At 46.7% G+C, this 20,307-nt stretch overlaps 2 protein-coding genes across 2 annotated transcripts in view; one reads left to right on the top strand and one right to left on the bottom strand.

Moving 5' to 3' along the window:
• Positions 1 to 14,462, top strand: part of SCFD2 (sec1 family domain containing 2) — a 208,105-nt gene extending 193,643 nt beyond the window's left edge. The window contains exons 7-9 of the mRNA XM_074588057.1: positions 3,484 to 3,618; positions 8,633 to 8,752; positions 12,759 to 14,462. Coding sequence (XP_074444158.1) covers positions 3,484 to 3,618; positions 8,633 to 8,752; positions 12,759 to 12,851 — 348 coding nt within the window. The 3' untranslated portion in view covers positions 12,852 to 14,462. The remainder of the gene's footprint in view (positions 1 to 3,483; positions 3,619 to 8,632; positions 8,753 to 12,758) is intronic.
• A 1,590-nt stretch (positions 14,463 to 16,052) lies between these two features.
• On the bottom strand, positions 16,053 to 20,107 carry RASL11B (RAS like family 11 member B). Its single transcript, XM_074588056.1, has 4 exons — positions 19,922 to 20,107; positions 19,770 to 19,826; positions 18,533 to 18,609; positions 16,053 to 17,677 (listed from the first exon to the last, which is right to left on the bottom strand). Exons 1-4 carry the CDS (start codon positions 20,052 to 20,054, stop codon positions 17,210 to 17,212), a joined length of 735 nt encoding a protein of 244 aa, XP_074444157.1. The 5' UTR covers positions 20,055 to 20,107; the 3' UTR covers positions 16,053 to 17,209.
• Positions 20,108 to 20,307: the final 200 nt, after the last annotated feature.

Below are 20,307 nucleotides of genomic sequence, written 5' to 3'. Positions count from 1 at the left end.
GGGGCCAGACTCTTCTCAGTGGTGCCCGGCGGCAGGACAAGGGGCAACAGGCACAAACTGGAACACAGGAAATTCCATCTCAAAATGAGGAAAAACTCCTTTACTTTGAGGGTGGCAGAGCCCTGGCACAGGCTGCCCAGAGAGGTGGTGGAGTCTCCGTCTCTGGAGACATTCCAAACCCACCTGGACGTGTTCCTGTCCAGCCTGCTCTGGGTGACCCTGCTCTGGCAGGGAGGTTGGACCAGATGATCTCCAGAGGTCCCTTCTAACCCTGACCATTCTGTGAGTCTGTGATATTCCTATAGCTCGTCAGGACTAATACACAGTGTTTTTCTCTCTTTCCGTCTCCCCTGAAGTGTTATAACTTTTTCAGTTAAAAATAGAGTTTTACAATGGAAAGCACATACAGTGATTTAGAGACAGACCATAAAACTTGGTTCTGGCCTTGAGCCAGAAAAAAATCCTTCCAAACTCCTAAGTATGCTGTAGACCAGCAGAGGGATGTAGTTCAAATTAAGCGTTGCTTTGTAAGAACAGGAATTGGGAGCGCTGCAAAAAGTCACTGGAAAACTAAGGTGGAGAAAACCTGTTACTGAAGTTTCCTAGTATTTAGGACCAGTCTGGTGTTTCTCCAATTTCTCCATTTCTCTGAAATGGAGAAAATTGTTAAATATTTAATACAGTTCAGTGGGGGAGCAGTCAGACGATAAGAAAATACCCTCTAAAAGTTTCCTGGAAGTGTAATTACCATTAGTGTGTTCTTTGGATGTAACCCAGGTTGTTTGCTTAGGGCTAAAGCACCAAGGGATGTGTTAACACCTTGCAGCCCCCTGATCTGGCCATGGGATGGATTTAGTTGCTTGAATAGGACCAACCCTCTGCTGAGGGCAGTTCAGCAGGTTTCGAGTAGCAGAAATAAGCAGGCAGTACAGGTTTTTTTCCATCATACATACAGCTCTCTGCAAATGGACCTGTCTTTTGACTGGCCCGTGTTAATCCATGGGTTGCATGCGATCACTTCAGCTCCTCTGAAGAAGTCGTGTCCTTCCCGTGGCCATACGCATTCCCGGCCCGATTTAGTGCTATGGGGATGGGTTTAGCCTTAGGTGCTTTTCCGCTTTATCTGTTAGGAGCTGGGAAGCCTACATGTCTTGTTAAGACTCAAAAAAAGGTTTCTATAGATAAGTAAGTGGAAATTGGGTAGCCTGTTAAAAGACTTTTTGTAGCATTGAAGTTTATGTGTCTTACATAAAACGATGAATGTTTTCATCAGGTTATCAAACTACTTTGTGTAGCAACCATGCAAAAGGAGAGTATTTTTTTTTTTGCCGGGTACTGTACCTACTTTTCTTTTCCTTTCATCTTGATCTGAAGTATGTTCCTCCATCCCTCTCTCCCCCCCTCCTTCCATCCATCCATCCATCCATCCATCCATCCATCCATCCATCCCTCCGTCCATCCCTCTCCTTTCCTCGTTTCCTTTCTTTCTCTCTCTCATTTTCTCCTTATAATCTTGTCTGAGTTATGTCCCATAGCCATCGAGGTTTTTAACAACTGTTTTAAAGACAATTTGTGCCCAACCAAAATTTAGAGTTGATACAAGTTTCATTATATGAGTTAGAAATCAACGCAGCTGTTGGGGCTTGTATCAAGTAAAAACTCCCTGAAAATTTAATAGATGAATTTCAAGTTATAAGAGATTTTGAAAATATTTGAAGCTAGCATAGCTAGACAAAAGGTGAGTGATCATAGTGTCTGCCTTTTAGTATCTGTGTAGCTGAACTGGATCATTTTGAAGGACCCTGAGTTTTGGTGGTGAAAATTCAGGCATGCAAAATCATAGCACATTTTTAACATCTTTTGAGTCCATAGTTTTGTCTGAAGTCAGATAATATTTTTCCTTTAATTTCGTGCAGTAAGCCTCTCTGTTTTACTGTGATTTGAACTCTGCTCCAAAAATATTTCATTCCTAATGTCTTTCTGTTCCTCATCTCTGAAGATATTAAACAGATTTTTATACATAGGACTTCATGCCTGCATGTGTATTTTCAAACAGTTGTTTATTGCATGACGAGATCTGACACAAATCTTGGCATGTTCTCCTGAAAGATCCTGCAGCTCATGTCTGCTGTAATTTGCTTTGTTGGCTCAATTAAAAATTATGCACGTGTTGTGAGAAGAACTAGATGAGTTGTATAAATCTTCGTTGACAGGATCGTATTCAAAAACTGTAAGTTTTGTTTCTCACTGTAAAGTGTTGCATGAAAAACATTTCTTTAATTACTCCAGAATATTTTCGTTTCAAGCCAAGCAGCTTGCTTTTTATTTTCCATCCATTTTTATGTTTATCTTGCATGATGTCTCTTGTAGATATCATCTTTACAAAATAAATGATGTTACACTTGATTCCCTTAAGAAATCTGGGGGATGATGTATACCTGGGCTAGTCCCAAAGCAAAAAAAATGTGCTAATTTGAAAGCTTCTAATTTTCTAAGGCTGTTGCACTTCCTGAAACGATTGTGGTTCCATTGCAGTTTGGGCAAAGTTGAAAGCAGCAAAGCAAAGCTCCGTCTGTAAACCAAGTAAAGTCGAATTTTCGTTAAATAGTGTCTTTCCACAACTCCCTAAAATTTTTATCTTGGAAACTTTTTCAGGATGGCAGAGTGGTTTAAGCCTTGGTAAGGGCATGTGGAAATTTCTAGGCTGCTCACTGATATTCAGCACAGGTTTGTGGACCCTGAAGAGGTTGCGGGGTGGGTCCTTTGGAAGCGGATCTTCCAGGATGCTCACATTTTGTGCTTTCACATGTTCCACTTTTCCTGATCCCTAAGTTCTCCAAGCATGATATTGGTGGGGTTGTTTGGCCTGTTTTTCTCAAGGTTTTCCACGGGTGGAAGCATTATGTAGAGTGCCCTGGCTGTAGAAGCCGAAGGACTAACAGGGACTCCTTAGGTCTGCTCTCCCAAGAGGGACAACCAGGCAGGTTGGCCCCTTCCCAGCCCTGCTGATATCCAGGCGTCAATGCTGACGTGACGCCTGTGGGAAGGCAGGAGTGTCTTCCTAAAATCCCTGTTTAAGTGTTTGTAAAATCATTGCAAAGGGAATGAGATCTTCTGGGTGCACGATGGGCAACAGGGTTTGTCATCCCTAGTGCTATCCCTTTCTGTACTACCTCCAAAAAGATTCCAGAGAAACTAGAAGCTCCCTTTCTTCCTTGCCTCCCTTTACTCACATAATACACGCAGGGCAGCGTAAATGTGTGGCCATCCTCCTGTCTTTTCAGGTTGATGCTGTGCTGGTGCACACCATTTGCAGTCAAGGTCACAAAGACCTCTGCTGCTTTGATAATTTTTTAACTCTCTGAATGGTTTCCTTTCTAGGATAATTATTTTTGTTACCTTTAATGGCAATAAAATGCTTAGAAGAGCAGTTGCGCCAAGTCTAAACAGCTTTACCCACAGTGCGTTGTTCTTTTTGTGCAGGCTTCTTACAAACCGCTGCTGAAACAGGTGGTGGAGGAGATCTGTAATCCTGACCGACCCGATCCTGTTGATATTGAGCACATGTCCTCGGGCCTCACCGATCTCCTTAAAACTGGATTCAGCATGTTCATGAAGGTAAACCAGGCCTCCCAAGCTCGTCTCTAAGATTTTCCTGAGGTCATAGCATCATGTGGCAGCAGCTGATTTTATGTATTTGGGTTGATATTGTTCAGCAGACCCTAAGGGGCGGTTTGGAGAGGTAAGTCCTTGCAGGGGGGCTGGGAATAGCCTGAGGCACCACACTGCAGGTACAGTGCAGATGGGCAGCACCTGCTGAAGAAAACAAGAGGAATGGAGCAGACTGGACACCTAAATAACTATGATATGTCTGGGAGGAGGCAATGTGGCTTTGCTAAAGGGAAGTCCTACCTCACATCGCTTTCGGAGCTCTTCAGAGACACCCAACAAGGAAATTAATAAGCGAGTGCCAGTTCATATAACCTACCTGGATTTCTAAAAGACATTCTGCAAGGCACCTCATCAAAGGATTTTAAGGACTCCGAGCAGCCTTGAGATAGGAGAGAAGTAAGTATGAACAGTCAGGTCTCACAGGGGAGGAAGGTCTTCAGAGGAGCTCCATATTCAGTGCCTTTTCTATAACTTGGTAATGTTCAACTTGCAGTGGGGAGGAAGGAAGCGTATTAGTCAGAAATCGCCTGGTGGATGCCCTTAGCATGTTTTAAGACACTCTTTCTACAAGAGCTTACTCTGCTTTACAAATTAGCCTATACTAAGTGTTTGTTAAATGTCTACAGAGACGAAGTGTGGAGTAGCTACTGTGCTATACATTCAGCTCTGTCTTACTCCATGTCCTGAGTTCTCCCTTGAAGAGTATTCTGTGTATGAAGTATATTTTGGCAATATGTACCTGTAAGCACCTGCGTCTCTGCTAGTAAGAAAAATATCCTACTGTAAGGAATATATCACAGATGAGCAAGTGAATCTTACGTTGGATGAATATTTCACAGGCATCATCACATGCCTCACAAATGTGTCTGTGCTTGCTCGTTTAGTCTGAAACCTGGCTTGTTGGCAAGTGCTTGGTTATTACATGAAGGAGTTTCTGACCAGCCTGTATCTCTCACACAAGAGGATCTTCTCCACTTACTGCACCATCAGCACTGTAATTATTTCATGAGCTTCCTCATATTTTTATTTCTTCCTCGATGCCTGAATATAAATGCCAACTCACATAAACACGCTTTAGTAAGTGATGGACTGAGACATGTTCATCCAGGACAGACTTTTAAAGATACTTCTAGTCCACAAGTTGTTTCTCTGGTGGACTTTGTTTTGAAGCTTAGAGAAGGTGAAGGGAAAAGGCCTCCTTGCTGCAGGGATTCCTCTTTTGACTGCTGCTCTAGAATACACGTGGTTTATGATGATCTGAGCTTGGTATCGTTGATACCACGTGCCTTGCATGGGAGTCTAGTTCCTGGTGATCAGTGTGTTTTCCTTTTTCCAGTTATTCGGCTAAATTAAGTGGTTTCTGGTTGGTCACAAATAGCAGATGCATTGATGCCGGTGTCCTGATTGGCAGAGAGAGCCCTCATGGGGCAGTAGAAGTTGTTTCCGCTGACTTTCCTCAGAGGAAAAGCCTGCGTTTTGTGATCTGCCGTGAGGACAAACCCGTCCTCCGACCCTTTCCTGCTTCAGTTTTGGAGCTCTATTGACCACTGTCACCCCGCTTTCCTATCTCCCCCTCTCCCCCCGCTCCACACAGACACATGTGCCAGCAAAGAGCCCTCTGACCACCAGCATCCTGAGGAAATGCAGTGGTGGGCTCGGGGCTGGAGAGAAGGCTGGTATCCAGCTGGGATGCTCTGCTAGCTCAGGGAACCATTCCTCCGTCTTCCTGCAGACTCTTTTGCTCAGTGCAATGGGTTTGCTTTTTTCTTGCTTAGTCTTTCTAATCGCCCAGGATAACTGTCCCAATTTTTTTAATGCGTAGCATTTGGAACTGAAAGTGAATTTCATCTTGGGGATTTTTGCAAAATTCAGATTTCACAGTAAATGCGATTCCGAGGTCTCAGAAAAGTCCCAAAACAGCAAACTTTGGAAGGATCCCAGAAGGTCCATTTCAGTTCTTCTTCTGTATCACAGAAATGAGCTGTGTTTAGCTACATGCAGCCAGTTCCTTCAAAAGAGAGAGCCTTGGGTGGTTGTATTATCAAACAAAAAAATCTTGGCAGAAACTTGCATTCTTAACACAGCCAAATATTTTGTACCCAAAGTATTGTCCTCCTTCAAAACACTTGTGCATAGCATAACAAAATTACAGATTCCAAGACCCTTTTCATCGCAATTTTAATTTAATTTAGAGTTTGCATGCCTAATAGTATTTTTAATATGCATTTCTGGAATTTGTGGTTTGAACTTTAGTCTTCTGAAAAATAATAAGTTTTATATAGGCACCATGTGTTTGGATCTAGGTTTATTTTGACTGAAGGAAATGATTTGTTAAGTCATTTTCTCTTTAGTATTGCCATGAAAGCTTGTGTTTTCTGATTAATGTTCTTATGCTGGGTGTCCTCTCAGTGTGTCCAATGTTATGCCTGCATGTTTATGATGTTTGTTGTCGCTAGGAAAGATATTAGGAAAGAGAGGCTTTATTCAATAGCAAGCTTCTGGAGTTCGAGCTCTTTGCATACGTCTTGGGCCATTCAGAAGCTTCATGAGATGGAGTGGAGCTGTTTGCTCTGGCGACAGGGTTAAGAAGAGCAAAGATCCATGAAAAGGAATAAAATGGTCATTCCTGTATTACCTTGAAGTACCGTAGCAGAGCATTTTGTCAACTTTTATCTTCACCACCTTTGTGAGTAGTTATTTTTGAACTTTGTGTCACTGCCTACAGCAGTTATGGCATGAAACATTCTAATATTTTTGTAAGTAATAGCTCTATCTGTTCTGCTTTGTAAGTAAATCCAGAGGAGGGCCACAAAGACGATCAGAGGGCTGGAGCACCTCTGCTATGAGGACAGGCTGAGAGAGTTGGCGTTGTTCAGCCTGGAGAAGAGAAGGCTCTGGGGAGACCTTATAGCCCCTTCCAGTACCTAAAGGGGGCCTATAGGAGAGATGGGGAGGGACTCTTGATCAGGGAGTGGAGTGATAGGATGAGGGGTAACGGTTTTAAACAGAAAAAGGGGAGATTTAGATTAGATATTAGGAAGAAATTCTTTACTGTGAGGGTGGTGAGACACTGGAACATGTTGCCCAGAGAAGTTGTGGACGCCTCATCCCTGGAAGTGTTCAAGGCCAGGCTGGATGGGGCTTTGAGCAGCCTGGTCTCGTGGGAGGTGTCCCTGCCCGTGGCAGGGGGGTTGGAACTAGATGATCTTTAAGGTCCCTTCCAACCCAAACCATTCTACGATTCTATGATTCTATGATATAAATACTTAGGTCTTACTTAAGCTCCTCATGGTGTTCGTAATAGGAATGGACTTTTTTTCATTTGATGTTGACACTGTGTCATATGCAGAGAGTAAGAAGTGAGTAGTCTGATATGGGAAGGTACGTAAAGAAAGAGCCTTTGTAAGCTCTGGTGTATCCATTTAATTAGTCTGTTGGTGTTAATGGAAAATTGCTCAATAGCACACCAGTATTGCAGGACACCCTGCTGAGTTGTAGCATATATGCTATCTGTGCCAGTGAAGATGGCTGTCAAAGTGGGGGCAACGAAGAGAATAAACACCCAGCACGCAAATACCCAGCTCACCACTACATCGATCTACGTCTTTTTGTACTGGTTTCAAACTCCCAGGGAGCTGAAGAGCTCCCTGCCTGGGGAGCAGTGTCCAACAGGGAGCCCTGTGTCCTCAAAGGCCAGCTAGCCTGGAGAGAAGATTGCCATCCCCCCATGCTTACCTCAAAGGGAAGGGTCTCATCTGAAGGTTACCAGTCAGAAAGCCTGATGGAGCTGCAGGATGAAAAACTGCCCAAAGACTAAATACAGGGCAGCCACAACGAGGAAGAGAAGAAGAGCCCTTCCCTCAGGAGCTGGAGCCGCAGGGATCAAAGAGCTGCCATGGTGGTGAAAGCACAGGAACCGTGCTCCACCAAACACGGGTTGATGACCGCTTTCGTTCTGTCAAGTGAATGCTGTCGAAAACCTACGCTTGTGGAAGGAGAGGGGGCGGAGAGTCTAAAAAGGAGCAAACGAAACTGTTCTCACTGTCACTTTTCGGAGCCAAACATTTGGAGTGTTTCGTACTGGAAGGTGGTGTGACAAGAGCAATGGCACGGGCTCCATTGACATCGCTCCCAGGGACTGGAGCAAAGCGTTGTCGGGGGCACGTGGTTTAACAAGAGAGAAAGAGTTTTCTGGGAAACGGCGGAGTAATCAAACTTCTAGAAGTGGTTAAGAGGAAACTGATGTAAAGCATCACCTTCACGTTTAAAATTAAAACGCGGTTTTATAAAGTCTTAACTGGGGTGGAATGTTTATGCCGTTTTAATGATAATTGGGGAAAAATGAAACAAGTATTTTGTTTGAGCTAAAGTTTCTCTATATTAGTTACAACCCAGACATAGAAGTATTGAAAACTCTGAAGTGAAACAAGCTAGAAACTGATTTTGTACTATAATGAACTTGATTTATTTTCATTGGATGAATTGTAAAGGATTATTTGCTGGACTGGTGTAAACACATTACTTATGATTCTTTCCATGGCTGACCTCAGGCAGGGATTCTAGCATGTTTAGGCTGGACTCCTTCCTTCTACTGGGTAGTAATTTACCCCTCATTCCTTAAAGCCCCATGTGTACGTGTGTCCAAACCGTGCACCCACCCAAATATTCTCCTCCCACTCTGGGAAAGGGAGGAAAGAAATGAAGAAGGAAAGGAGGGAGAAGCCCTCAGACATCACGAGAAACTCCTCTAGGAGTTCCCTGGAAACAGTTTATTAGTTTTAACTGGGCGTCATCCCCATTGATTTCCCTCTCAGCTGCTACGGAAACCAGCATTCCATGGATATTTCTTTCTTGAGCTTCCTCATTAGTCTTCCTCCAGCAGCTCAGGGAGCTGATTGCTGTTAGTCCATAGATTTGGAGCTGGACTGAGCAACAAATAATGCTTTCCTTCATTCTACAGGTGAATCGCCCTCACCCTGGTGATCATCCTCTTCTGATCATCTTTATGGTTGGCGGAGTGACAGTCTCCGAGGTCAAAATGGTGAAGGAACTGGTAGCAACACGCAAACCCGGTACCCAGGTAAAAACAGCTCTAAATGTACAGTTCCTATCTTAACAAAGACTAAGAAAATTCATCAAATAATATTCCCTATAGCACTGGTACCAAACCTACATGAAGCCACAGCCACATGGACAGGAACAGTGGTAGGATTTTGCTCTGAAACATCTGTAGGCAGCAAGTGCTCAGGCACCAAGAGTCTGTTTTTTACATGCTAGAGTCAGCGATGAAAGTTCAAACTGGGGCTGGAGAGTCCAGAACAGACAGGCGTTATTCTGAAGGAGCTTTCATCATGTCTCAAAAGATTCATTTCTTGGTATTCTTTGTAAACAGAAACATTTGCTGTCCAAAAGGCTACAGGCTCCCTGGCAGCGCATCTACAGGACATAGTCCAGGCATGCTCAGGAGGAGCCTGCCAAGGGTCTGGGTACCACCTAGTGATGTATCAGTGGTGATCCTGCAGACAAGTCAGTTGGCATTGCTGAGGAGCAAGATCAATTAGCCTGGATAGAGCTGCACTGGTTTCTGGTCCAGGCCAGGTATCTCTGATAGATATCTGACCGCTAGATGCCTTAAGTAGCCTGAAGCAGGTGACGTGGAGGAAGCCCCAAGTCTCTGCAGCCCTTGGATGTGCTGTCGGCCTTCTAGAAGGAGGATGGCTCCCATGGTGAAGCTTCAGTAACGTCCATGTGGCTGGTCTTTGCCTCTTCCACTCTCTGGCAGCAGAACTTGATTAGAGCAGCTGCCATCCGAATGGAGTGGGGAGGGAGAGGAGGAGGACGGATGGGCTGTGGTGGCATGCGAGATGTTAAAAATCAATGTTAACTGTGGAGGAGCAATCAGGTGTCTGCTGAGTAGTGCAGATACACAGGGTAACCTAAAAAACTGCAAAGAAGTGCTGTGTAACCAGTTGTGTCGTAAACATAAATCTAATTTCCAGGGTGGCTTATAAACATCTTGTTTTCGATTCCTATGGAATGCAGTTTTGATTAGTGAGAAATCGTTAGCAAAATGGAACCAACCAAAGGCTGAGCAGCCCCTGGGTCTGACATGTGTTTTCCACGTTTCAGATGTCTTTACTAGGCAGTCTCAAGCAGCGTTTTGCAAGATGGAGTGCCATTTTTAGCGATTTTTTTTGATCTGATAACACGCTTCTCCCCAATTAGCCTATTGCTAATCTCCTCAAAACAGCGCATAAAATTCTTTCCCATCTCGAAGGGGCACATTGCGTTGTGACACACTGATGGACAAGTTAATCCGCACCCGAAATGTATTAATACGCCCTGAAAGATAAGCAGAGGGTTAACACGTGAGCTGGTTGAGAACTATGCAGGGAGACTTTTGACTGGCTTTCCAGAGGGACTTGGGGCTTGACAGTGGTGACATGGGATCTGGTGTTGCTTTGCTTGGGCTTAACCCCGGCAGCAGGTCACCCTCTGAGGCAGATTCCGAAAGAATTTTAAGCTTTTACTGCATCTTGCCCTTTGTCCGAATGTGCTGTGTGAGAGGTGAGAGGACTCGGGGCCGGGGGTGGGGAGAGGCGGGAGGAGGAAGAGAAAGAAGAAAAGAAGCAGTTGTGCAAGTCTCTGATACAAACAAAAGTTTATGAGTTTGTTGGATTTACCTGGATTTCTGCACTGTAGCTGTGAATATGTGCCACCTGTTTGGGATTATTCTCTTTTCAAAAAGCCAGGCGTTTGTCTAACTGGAGCCAGCGTTTAACAGAGCTTTTTTTGTGGTGTTCAGGCAACCGGGTTCAGGCATCGGGGGAGCACTGGCCTCCCGAGTCCCTTCCAGCCAAACAAAGCCCTGACTTTTATACTAATTATTGGCTCTTGGAGAAATGGAGAGACGTGTGGGTGCAAAAATAAAGAACTGAGGAAAGTAACAGGAAAAAACTGAGAGGACGCACTGATTACTTCAGCAGTTGTTCGGAGTTGAGGCAAATGCCATTTCAGTGTGGAGCAGGAGACGCGTGTTTCCATCCACAGCACTGCTCTGCATCCGAATATGAACAGATTTATTTCTCATGGAGGAGCGCAAAGGAATACAACGTTTCCTACGCATCATTTGGGTTTGGATAGTGGCAAGTAGCTCCGCTAACCTAGGTGAGAAATATCCTACTTCCAGTGGAAGAAAGTACCTTTTTCTTTCCCACCTTAATCAGGAGAGTTAAAAAGGGGGAAAGAGCCTGAGTGGCTGTTTCACCCTCACAACCTGCACAGCCGTCTGCGTGGCTGTGGCCGAGGCAAGCAGACGGACAAACCCCTCCAGATGCACCGTCAGATGTTCTCTCCATCCTTCCCTGCCCTCTCCCGAGGGGGAACTGCCCCTCGCAGGGCGGTGGGTCGGGATGGGAGCTCCTCCATCTCAGCTGCCATGGCGAGGGGTAGCCCTTCGGGTGAACAAGGAGGAGGTCTGCAAAAGAGATAACGCTGTCCTGAAGAGACCTGCCTGGAGAAGAGATGGGCGTCACTTCTCTTGGCAATTCCCCCCTTCTCTGTAAAAACGAAGGAACAAATATTCACATTTATCCTCCCCTCAATGAGCCCTCAGAGATATTGGGGGGCAAAAGAGGGCAGTCCCACTGTGTTTCAGTGCATCCTTTCTCAGACGTTAAAGTTGCAGCTCTCATTTTTCTCTCTGAGATTGCTATTAGTTGCAGAAATCCCCTCGGGGCACAGCGGTGGGACTCCCAGAAGAAATTGCTTTTATCTGGCAGTGGCTATTGTTGATGTTTGGCTTGTACACCCAAAACCACTTGGGTAACGTGTCCCCTCGTGTTTTTCAGAATTAAGCTGCGTGATAACAAGATGAGCACACGCTGTGCTGTGGTCTGATTCTCACGTAACATAAGTAAGACAGTGTCAGCCTTTGGCATCTGCAAATTACAGAGTTTTTCATCCATAGGAAGGAGACGAGATAATCAGTGTCAGTTTGCCGCAGATTGTGTGGGAGGACAAGGGAAGGGGAGAAGCGAGGGGGAGACTATCATCAGTACAGAAGGGATCTGTAGTAACTTAACTCCGGATTCCTTTCATTATTTGAAGTGAAAAGATGAAAGAAAGAACAACAAAAAAAGCTGAAGCGCGGCACCGCCGCACATTTAAGCCTTGCGATGAAAAACGCAAGCGGTTTGATCGCTGCAGCGGGAGAGGGACGCGCAGACGTACTCCCGTGTTGGTGCTTGTCCTGCTTCTCCTCGGATTTGCACCGAAGAATAAAATTCATGTTCAAGTGGGCTGGTAAGATAAATGTGCCCCCACGTCCCTGCCTGCAGTCCGGACCCTACGGACACTGCTGAACCTGGGGCTGCGTAAGAGCCGTGTCCTACAGACCCTGCCTTGCCTCCACGCAGCCAGACCATGCACGCTTGCTCCGTCCTGATAGCTTTGCCCTGCAGAGAAGACTTCACTTAATAAAAACAGATACCTGCCTCGAGCAGGGGGCGTATCGTGGCTGTAGTGAGCGATGGTTTCATTCATCTGACCCGTCTTGGGTTAAAAATTTGAACAAACAAAAGCGAGAGCATCCTGACAGTGCTCGAGGTTGAGCCTTGGTCCTGGTGTGCGGCCCTGTTCTGAGCAGGGGCTGTAGGTCCCTGCAGCAGGTCTGTGGCGCTCACCTTAAGCTTCAACTGAGAGGAAACAGCCGTCACTCAAACCTGTTCTACAGGAGAGGAACCCCCAGCTCCATCAGCTGCTGCCTCGCAGTGAACGCAATGGCAGTCACAACAAATCAGCGGGTAAGACGTGGGTAGAAACGAGTCAAAGCACACATTCATTAAGAGTACAATGCTACCAGTCATTATGCTCCTTAAAGTGATTTAACTACAGTGATTAGCGAGCAGAGGGTTTCACTGGGCAAGTTGTATTGCCCTGCCAGTGAACGCCAGAAGCGCCCAGGCCGTGTGTGGAGCAGGGAAGTGCTGGGTGAAGCAGGCAGCTCCTCGCCATGGCTCGTTAGTCCGCGAGCAGCCTCGGGCCCCTCCATTTCCACTTGTTGTTTCTTCTCCCCCTTCTTTCAGGTACTGGTGCTCTCCTCTGCGCTCCTGACACCGCGTAGTGCCATTGAGTCGTTGTTTGCCCCAGACCGTCTCCAGCCTGACACCGATATCTGAGGAGGGAGGATCTGTGGAGAGGATGAGCGCGTGCCTCGGCTGGAAACATCACATCCCTGCTCTGTCACCCTTCCCAACAGCCTTCCGAAAAAACGGCACGTCCCCTGCTGCAGTTCGGGCTGCAGCGGGGTGAAGCAGCCGGGTATCTGGCTGCAGGGAACATGTGCAGCTCGCAGGCAGCTCTCCAAAATGTCCCAGTCGTCCAGCGACAACTCCCCCTCCTTAACGGTAACACCGTGCAGTGCCGGATCACCCCGGCCCCGCTCTGCACGGCCAGGGTGATCGCTTGTAATAATTCCCGAGAAAAGGAGCAGCCGAGGACCGGGTGATGCTGAATTTTCCCTCCCTGAGCAGTACTTTTCTCTCTTGAGTATTCCCGATGGTTTCGGGAATTGCTTCTGGTGGGAAATGCCGCTGAGGGAGTGAAAGACCAGCAAAACCCACCCTCTCTGTCGTGTCACCTTGCGACACGTGTGCCTTATACAGCGTGAACCGCCTCTGCTCTTACTTTGTCCCTCACCCCAGGGAGGTGACGGAGCACAGCCCTGCCGGAGCAGCTCCCAGCCCGGTGCTGGTCTCCCAGCGTCCCGCAGGGACAGGGGCAGGGAAGCAGAGCGCCAGGCCCAAGGGCCGGGTTACGTGGTTGCTTCTCTCTCAGCTTCCCCTCTCCTGCTCTAGTTTCTCCAGCCCCAGTCGCGGGAGAAAAGCCTGTTTCTGATGGCACACTTCTCTGCGGGTTTACGCAGGAGGACATATGGGCTGTGATGGTTTGATGATAACCCTGGAAGAATCCTCCCCTCTCATGCATTTAAAAAAGTAAAAGAGGAAAAAAAAGGAAAAAAAAAACAAAGCACGATCCCATTTTCCAGAGGCCGCAGCGACAGATTCCTTCTTGAGCTACATTTCTGAACAGCCTGATTAGAGAACAGCTTTTATTTTTAATTTATGATTGTGAAAGAGCTGCTATCAAATTCAGTTATGTAATTTTTCTTTATAAAACTTTGATACAATCTGTGATAAAAAAGCAGCAGCCAATAGAGATTGCGATTGCGTATAGCGCCAAGACTTCCGAATTGCAGCCTAAAATGGTGGAGCTCTAAAGCTGCATCCTCTTGCTTTCCTCCAAGGGATGCTAAGACTACTGCTTACGCGGAGATGAGAATGTGAAATTAGAAGTGACATTCACTCTGTCATAGCATTCCTTGCTATGCCAAAGGAATAGATTAAATGGGAAGTAGCTTTTTAGCCTTTGTTCACTAGCTAGCGTAAGTTCTCTTAGATGTTTATAATGGTCTTCAGAAAAGGGTACATTTTGATTTAAACTCACTTTTGAGTGGCTGGAAGGAAACAATGGACCGATTATAAAGCATGGACAATGTTGCCTCTATGGAAGTGAGATTTATAAGAATGACTATAGAATGGAACTTTGTGCTATAAAAAATGAGAAATATTATGAGATTGCAACGTTAAAAGCTCAAGAAATAGCTTGAACAGAGCAACTGGAAAGCAAATAACCAGTCTCTTGCTTTCTTTTCTGCCCTTCCTTACTGTTTAATCTCAGAATATGGAAGTTGTGTAAACTCCGTAATCAATAAAGCAATGCTCTTACAATGCTGAACCTCCTCCCTCTTCTCCTTCTCTCCTAGTACACAGGGCTACGCACGCCAGGATGGCGTATTCCTGAGATGCCCTTTCCTTTTCCATTATTTGTTGTCCCTAAGAACCTAGACCTTCTGGCCTGGGAGGTGCCCTGGAGGGGTTTCCACACGCTGCTGGTAGCAGAAAGGCTGTCCTGCATCCAGTGGCCATTGCTGGCCAGTGAGTTCAGGTGCTCACACCTCTGAGATGCTGCTGCTTTCCTGAGATGATGGAGCCTGGCAGTTGTGGCCTTCTCTCCCTCACCTGTCTTTCATCAGATGCTCTCAGGTCTCTGACTTGGCCATCTGGGGACATACTATATAGGATAACAAGAAGGGGGTGAGTTTAAGCAGACTCTGGTGCTCTTGCACTTTCCACAGGTCAAGCAGCTCCTCTTCCCAAGGCAGAGACTAGTTTTTCAAGTCATCATCCTCCCCCCAACACACACTTTGGAGGAGTCTGTTCAGCCCATGGGGCCACAGCTGTGGCAATGGATGGTGGGACTCAGCTGCTGTCTCAGACTCAGTAGCTGAAGAGATGAAAGGAGATGGTCACAAGAGCCTGCTCCTCTTCTAGACCAAGACCAGAGTGAAGACTTTTCGGTGACCCTAGTGTAATGGTTAGTTCCTTAGCTGTAGGAAGTATCTACACATAACATGTGCTCGGGGAAAAGGCCGGGGGATGAGAGGTCTCCTGCATGTTGCACGTGAGCAGGAACGGCCCAGAGAAGGCTTTGCTTGGGCAGGTGCAGGACATCAAGGAGCATCTAAGCCCTGCATGTAACACTAAGCAACATTCAAAAGGTGCAAGGAGGAGAAGACACAAGGCCACCTTTGGCAAATGGGTTTACTGCTATATTAATAACCTAAGCAGTGTTTGGTAATAGGCTCAGGCTGGATGGCCAAGCTCAGTTTTCTTCCTAAGTCTAGTCCTAAGTCACTTGGCTAATAACTCATGGTCAAAAAGCTTATCATCATCAGAACCTTGTCAGGGCTTCCCTGCTGCGTGCTGACCGGGTGAGCCCGTGTGGCGGTCACCCTAGTCCCAGCACAAACATCCTCCTCAGGAAGGCTTTCAGTAAAGCTGCTTTAAGCAATGAATAAAATGGCTGGAGCCTTGTAGAAATTTGATTGAGTTTTTCATTGTCATGTGACTCAATATATAAAGCTGTTTCGGTGTTGGGTTTGGTGCTTTTTTAAGAAGAAACAAGAAGTCACTTAAAAGACTCGGCCTTCTTCCAGATTTTGACCCATCTTACATCATTCTTTTCTTACTGGAGTTTTTTTGACAAGGGGAGATAAAGAATCCCATTTTAATTTGAAAGGTCTCTGCCTTATTCAGTTCCTCTTCTAAAAGGCTTTCTTAGAAGGAAGTTGTAAAGCAGTTGTGAGACCTTCCCCCCTCCCGTGGTTTATGCTAATAAACCAAGAGTAGAGGCAGGAAAGGCTTTTGGACTCTTTCTGCGGTGTACGTTAACTGCCCTGAGAAAACTCTTACTTTGTCTCAACCTTTCACGGGTTATTGCCCATTGTTTCTCACCCACAAAGAGCACACAAGCAAACATGCAATTTAAAAATTTAATGTCCAACCAGGCAGTAAGAATGAAAAGTCCACTCCCCACGAGGAGTAACTGTACACAAAATAAATAAGTTACAGTTTAAACAAAAGCACAACTGGCTTTTTAAAGTGCATGTGTATAAGGCCTTTAGCCTGTGAACTCCATTGGCTCAATGTAATAAAAAAAAAAGTTTTATAGAAGTCTGCCACACATGTTTGAGGATGACCAGGGACTGGCTCAGCTCAGAACAAGCCACCAGCTCCATTGCCTGGAGCCAGCTGTGTTTCACACCCGGCTGAATGACAGCCACGTTCCTCCTGTGCCCATCACACAGAGAAGCCTCTTACACCAGCAGCTATCGCGGACTATCGCTCCAACTCCACGCTCGTTCCTCAGAAGCTCCATGTTGGATCATTTAATCTGGACAGTACTTTTTTTTTTTTCAGACAGTAAAAAAACCCCCACAAGTTATTTGTAATTAGATACATTTACACCCTGTGGACAATAGTTTTGCATACAAGGAGTCTGGTCAAGTTGTCAGAAAGAACATGGCTAGTAAAAAAAAAAAAGGATCATTGTTTACAGTCTTGATACCCAATCGTGTCCACTTATTTTACACTTATTTTTACAGAATGATTTCGTGTTTGCTTATTTGTTTTGAAATACATGGGGAAGTGAACAGTTCTACTGTGCAATAAAATTAAACAGATAACATCACGCTGTCCTTCATCCAAGTGAAAACAAGACTCAAGTGGTTACTTCTGAACAGTGAACTGCAGGTCAGGGTGCTTCCCTGCTCAAGTACGAGTTGAGAGTTACAGCTAAAAAGTTGCTTCTGCACAAACATAAAGTCAAATTTGTCCCATTGGAGAAAAGGCAAACTGAAGGCTTGGTTTCATTTACCAGAAAGTTCCTTTTCCAAACGAAAATACTAGTTCTACAAGTCACATCCTAGAACCATTTCAAGAGTTTGGGGGTTCCCCCCCCCCTTTTCCAATCTGCCACTGTTCCTTTTTTAAGCAACTGCTTGTTCCCACAGCCACGCAAAGGCTACCTGAACCATCCTTCTTTCCACAATGCCTCCGACTCTACACGTGCCAGTGCTAAACGCCCCAGGGTTCAGTCTCAGGCTAAACATTGGGAAAACCGAACAGCTCCGCTGTCAAACAGAAGTGACGGTCCTCACTTTGGCAGACAAAGCTTGCTTAAACCTCCTCTTCAGGTCCTGCATGTTGGGCGATTTTGGCCGTGGAATGAGGGAGGTTCTCCTCCTCTCGGGGGTGCTGGTCGCTTGCTGTTTACTGACTTCTTTACAGAGGAGATGGAAGGCATTGAAGACATCATTGTAGTTTTCACTGACAGATACTTCGTAGAACGTACAGCCCAGCATGTTGGCCAGCTGAAGTCCGTGCTGAGGCTCCACCTCTTTGATGTGCAAGAGATCAGCTTTGTTTGCTATGATGACGACGGGGACCGCATTTCCTGGATGCAGCTGTCGAACGTGATGGTAAAGGTGACTGAGTAGTTCATAGCTCTTATAGTCTGTGATGGAGAAGACAATCACCAGGGCGTCTGCCCAGCGAATGCATCTGTTCAGCTGCTCATTACAGTCCAGGCTGTGTTCATGGATCTGAAAAATGAGAGGTCTCAAATTAGATAGCTGAAGTCGTGAAAGATTAAAGAAACCTGTCTTTAAGAGCCTATAAAGCCAAATAGCATTTTACAGCTTCAGACACAGATATATATTTGCATTTCACATTGCGAGTGCAAACTTAATCTGAGCATGGCGAATAAACGCATGTTGATTCAGCTGTGAAAAGCTGGAATTTAACACTGGAGTTTGCTATACTCAAATGGAAAATTGACCTGAGTAGTTCTGCATGCAGAGAAAGACTTTGTAGTTCTACAGAATGGGAAATTAACTGGCTAGACAGTAAGTCTGGGGAAGCAAAGATATGAGCTGGAAACATTTAGACCTGGAGTGTTGCCCAGTTCAAAAAGGCAACAATCCAGCATTACTCAGGTCTATACATTCAAAACTTGAACTTGTGACACACTAATGAGCACAGGCACAGTACAGCAGGCTTTGCTCTCCAGCACACACAGTCATGAAGCTTGTTGGGCTCGTGTGGTCATAATGTTTTCTTCCACATGTACCTTATTAGACACAAAACCAGAAACAACTCTGTGCAAGTGTTCCCAGTATACAGAAACAAGGCACTGAAGTAATTCAGCCATGCAAGAGTAACGGGCCTCCAATGTATAAATGATTCATCAAAATAGTGATTTGTTTTCTTTTACTACCAGCGTATTACAGGCACGTAACGCACCTGGCTTCACCGGTGATAACAAAAGTTACAACCTCTCCCACACAGAGCACCAGCCTCTGAAAGGGACCGTAACAAGATGCTGTGCACGAAGGGACAGACACACACACAGAGATTTAGAGTTGCTTTGGAGAACTGCGTGGCTGCATCTGGCTCACCTGAACGCCTGGAGTGTCTTGCACTTGAATAGCCAGCATCTCCCCATCTATCTGGATGTGCCTGCTGTAGAGATTACCTGACAAGAACACCAACAGGTTCACAAGAGCAGCCACCACTCCACAAACAGACAAATGACGCTTTTGCTGTGCATTAGTTGTACAAAAAAAATAAAAAAGAGCTGTATCACCATTTATAAGGTGAGGGACCAGTGTTGTAAGGGTTTTTTTGTGCGTAACAATATGTAAATTTATGACTTTGCTAGAAGCCTGGGATTTAATCTTGCATTTACGTGTTTTGGAGCATGGCATTTAATATTGTGCAACTTGGGACTTAATCACTGCTTAAAGACTGTCTTAACTTAGATGACAAAGGTAAGTGTGCAAAATAACCAGCTATTACAGCAAGGCAATTTTCTTGTCATTCAGCATTTCTCCACTTCAACAAACCATTTTTCTGAAGAGCTTTCTGCTGCCTGACCTATTTGTTGTGTTGTTTGGGTTTGGTGTTTTGGGTTTGTTTGGTTGGTTTTGGTTTTTTTTTAATTTCTTTGGCTTTTTCAAGTCACTTCTTCAACCAAATGCTGTATATTTTACATTGCCAGGAGTTTAGACTTCCCACTGTACTACACTCAAGCAAGTACATAACATCACCTCTTCACTCTCCCCATTAAGCTGGCACTGAATTTAGCTGCTGGCATTCAGCTTGCCAAGGATAACAGGATAATGTTAAGATTATGGAATGTTTCCTTGTTTTAGCTAAAAGACTTCTTCAAGGAGGGATGTCCTCACCATACGAGGTCCGTTCTGCCGGAGCAGAGGGCGGTGCAGCGCACACACCCGCCGCTGGCGAAGCCGTGGCCGCGGACGGTGCGTTCGCCGGGAGCGGGATGCGCAAGGGAGCGGGGTTTAGGGGAGCTGCCAGCCCGCAGCACCTCGGCGCTTCGGGTTGGTAAAAAAAAAAAAAAAAACACAACAAAAAAACCAAAACACAACCCTTTGGAGGAGCCTACAGCCCCAGTTTAAAGTATTTTTTTTCCCCCCTTTTTCGCTTGGGACTTGGCTGAACTCTGGGCTTTACACGCCGACTTCCAGCGCTTGCGCTCCCCCCGGGGTCGGGGGTCTCCCCGCCTCCGGTCTCCCCTCCTGGTAACCCCCCACCCCCCCCCGCCTCCCCACAGCCCCGAAGGGCCCGATCCCCAATCCCGGCGGGAGCAAAGCGGCGGCGCCGCTCCCCTACCTGCGTTCCTCTCGTAGTCGCCGATGAACCGCCGGGTGAGGAACCGCACCACCAGCGCTGCGGGCAAACACACACAGGCAACCGTTAGCCGCGCTCCGCACGTTGCCCCCCGTCCGTCCCGCCCCCCCCAGCCCCCTTGCCCCCCTCCTCACCGGTCTTGCCCACGCCGCTGCCCCCCACCACGGCGATCTTGACGAGGCGGGCGCGGAGGGGGGCGGCAGGGCCGCCCTCCCCGCCGGGCGCGGCCTCGGCGATGGTGCACATGCTGGGCTGCCGCAGGCGCATCGCCGCCGCTCCGCCGCCCGCCGACACCGCCCGCTGCTGCCGGCGCCGCCGCACGACGCTTTTGTGGCCCCCGCCCCCGCCCCGAGCCCCGCCCCCGCCGCTCCGCGCGCCAGGACACGCCCCGGACACGCCCCGGACACGCCCCGACGGGCACAGCGCGGGGGGGGCTGGGCTGTGGGCACCTGCGGCCCGCAAACGCGGCAAGCTGAGCCTCCCCGTCGCTCTTCCCCCTTCCCCTCCCTTCTCCCTTCCT

The sequence above is a fragment of the Larus michahellis genome, chromosome 5 (genome assembly GCF_964199755.1).
Source record: "Larus michahellis chromosome 5, bLarMic1.1, whole genome shotgun sequence".
NCBI lineage: Eukaryota > Metazoa > Chordata > Aves > Charadriiformes > Laridae > Larus > Larus michahellis.
The sequence above is the reverse complement of the archived record's forward strand: the minus strand, read 5'-3'. Positions and strand labels throughout refer to the sequence as shown.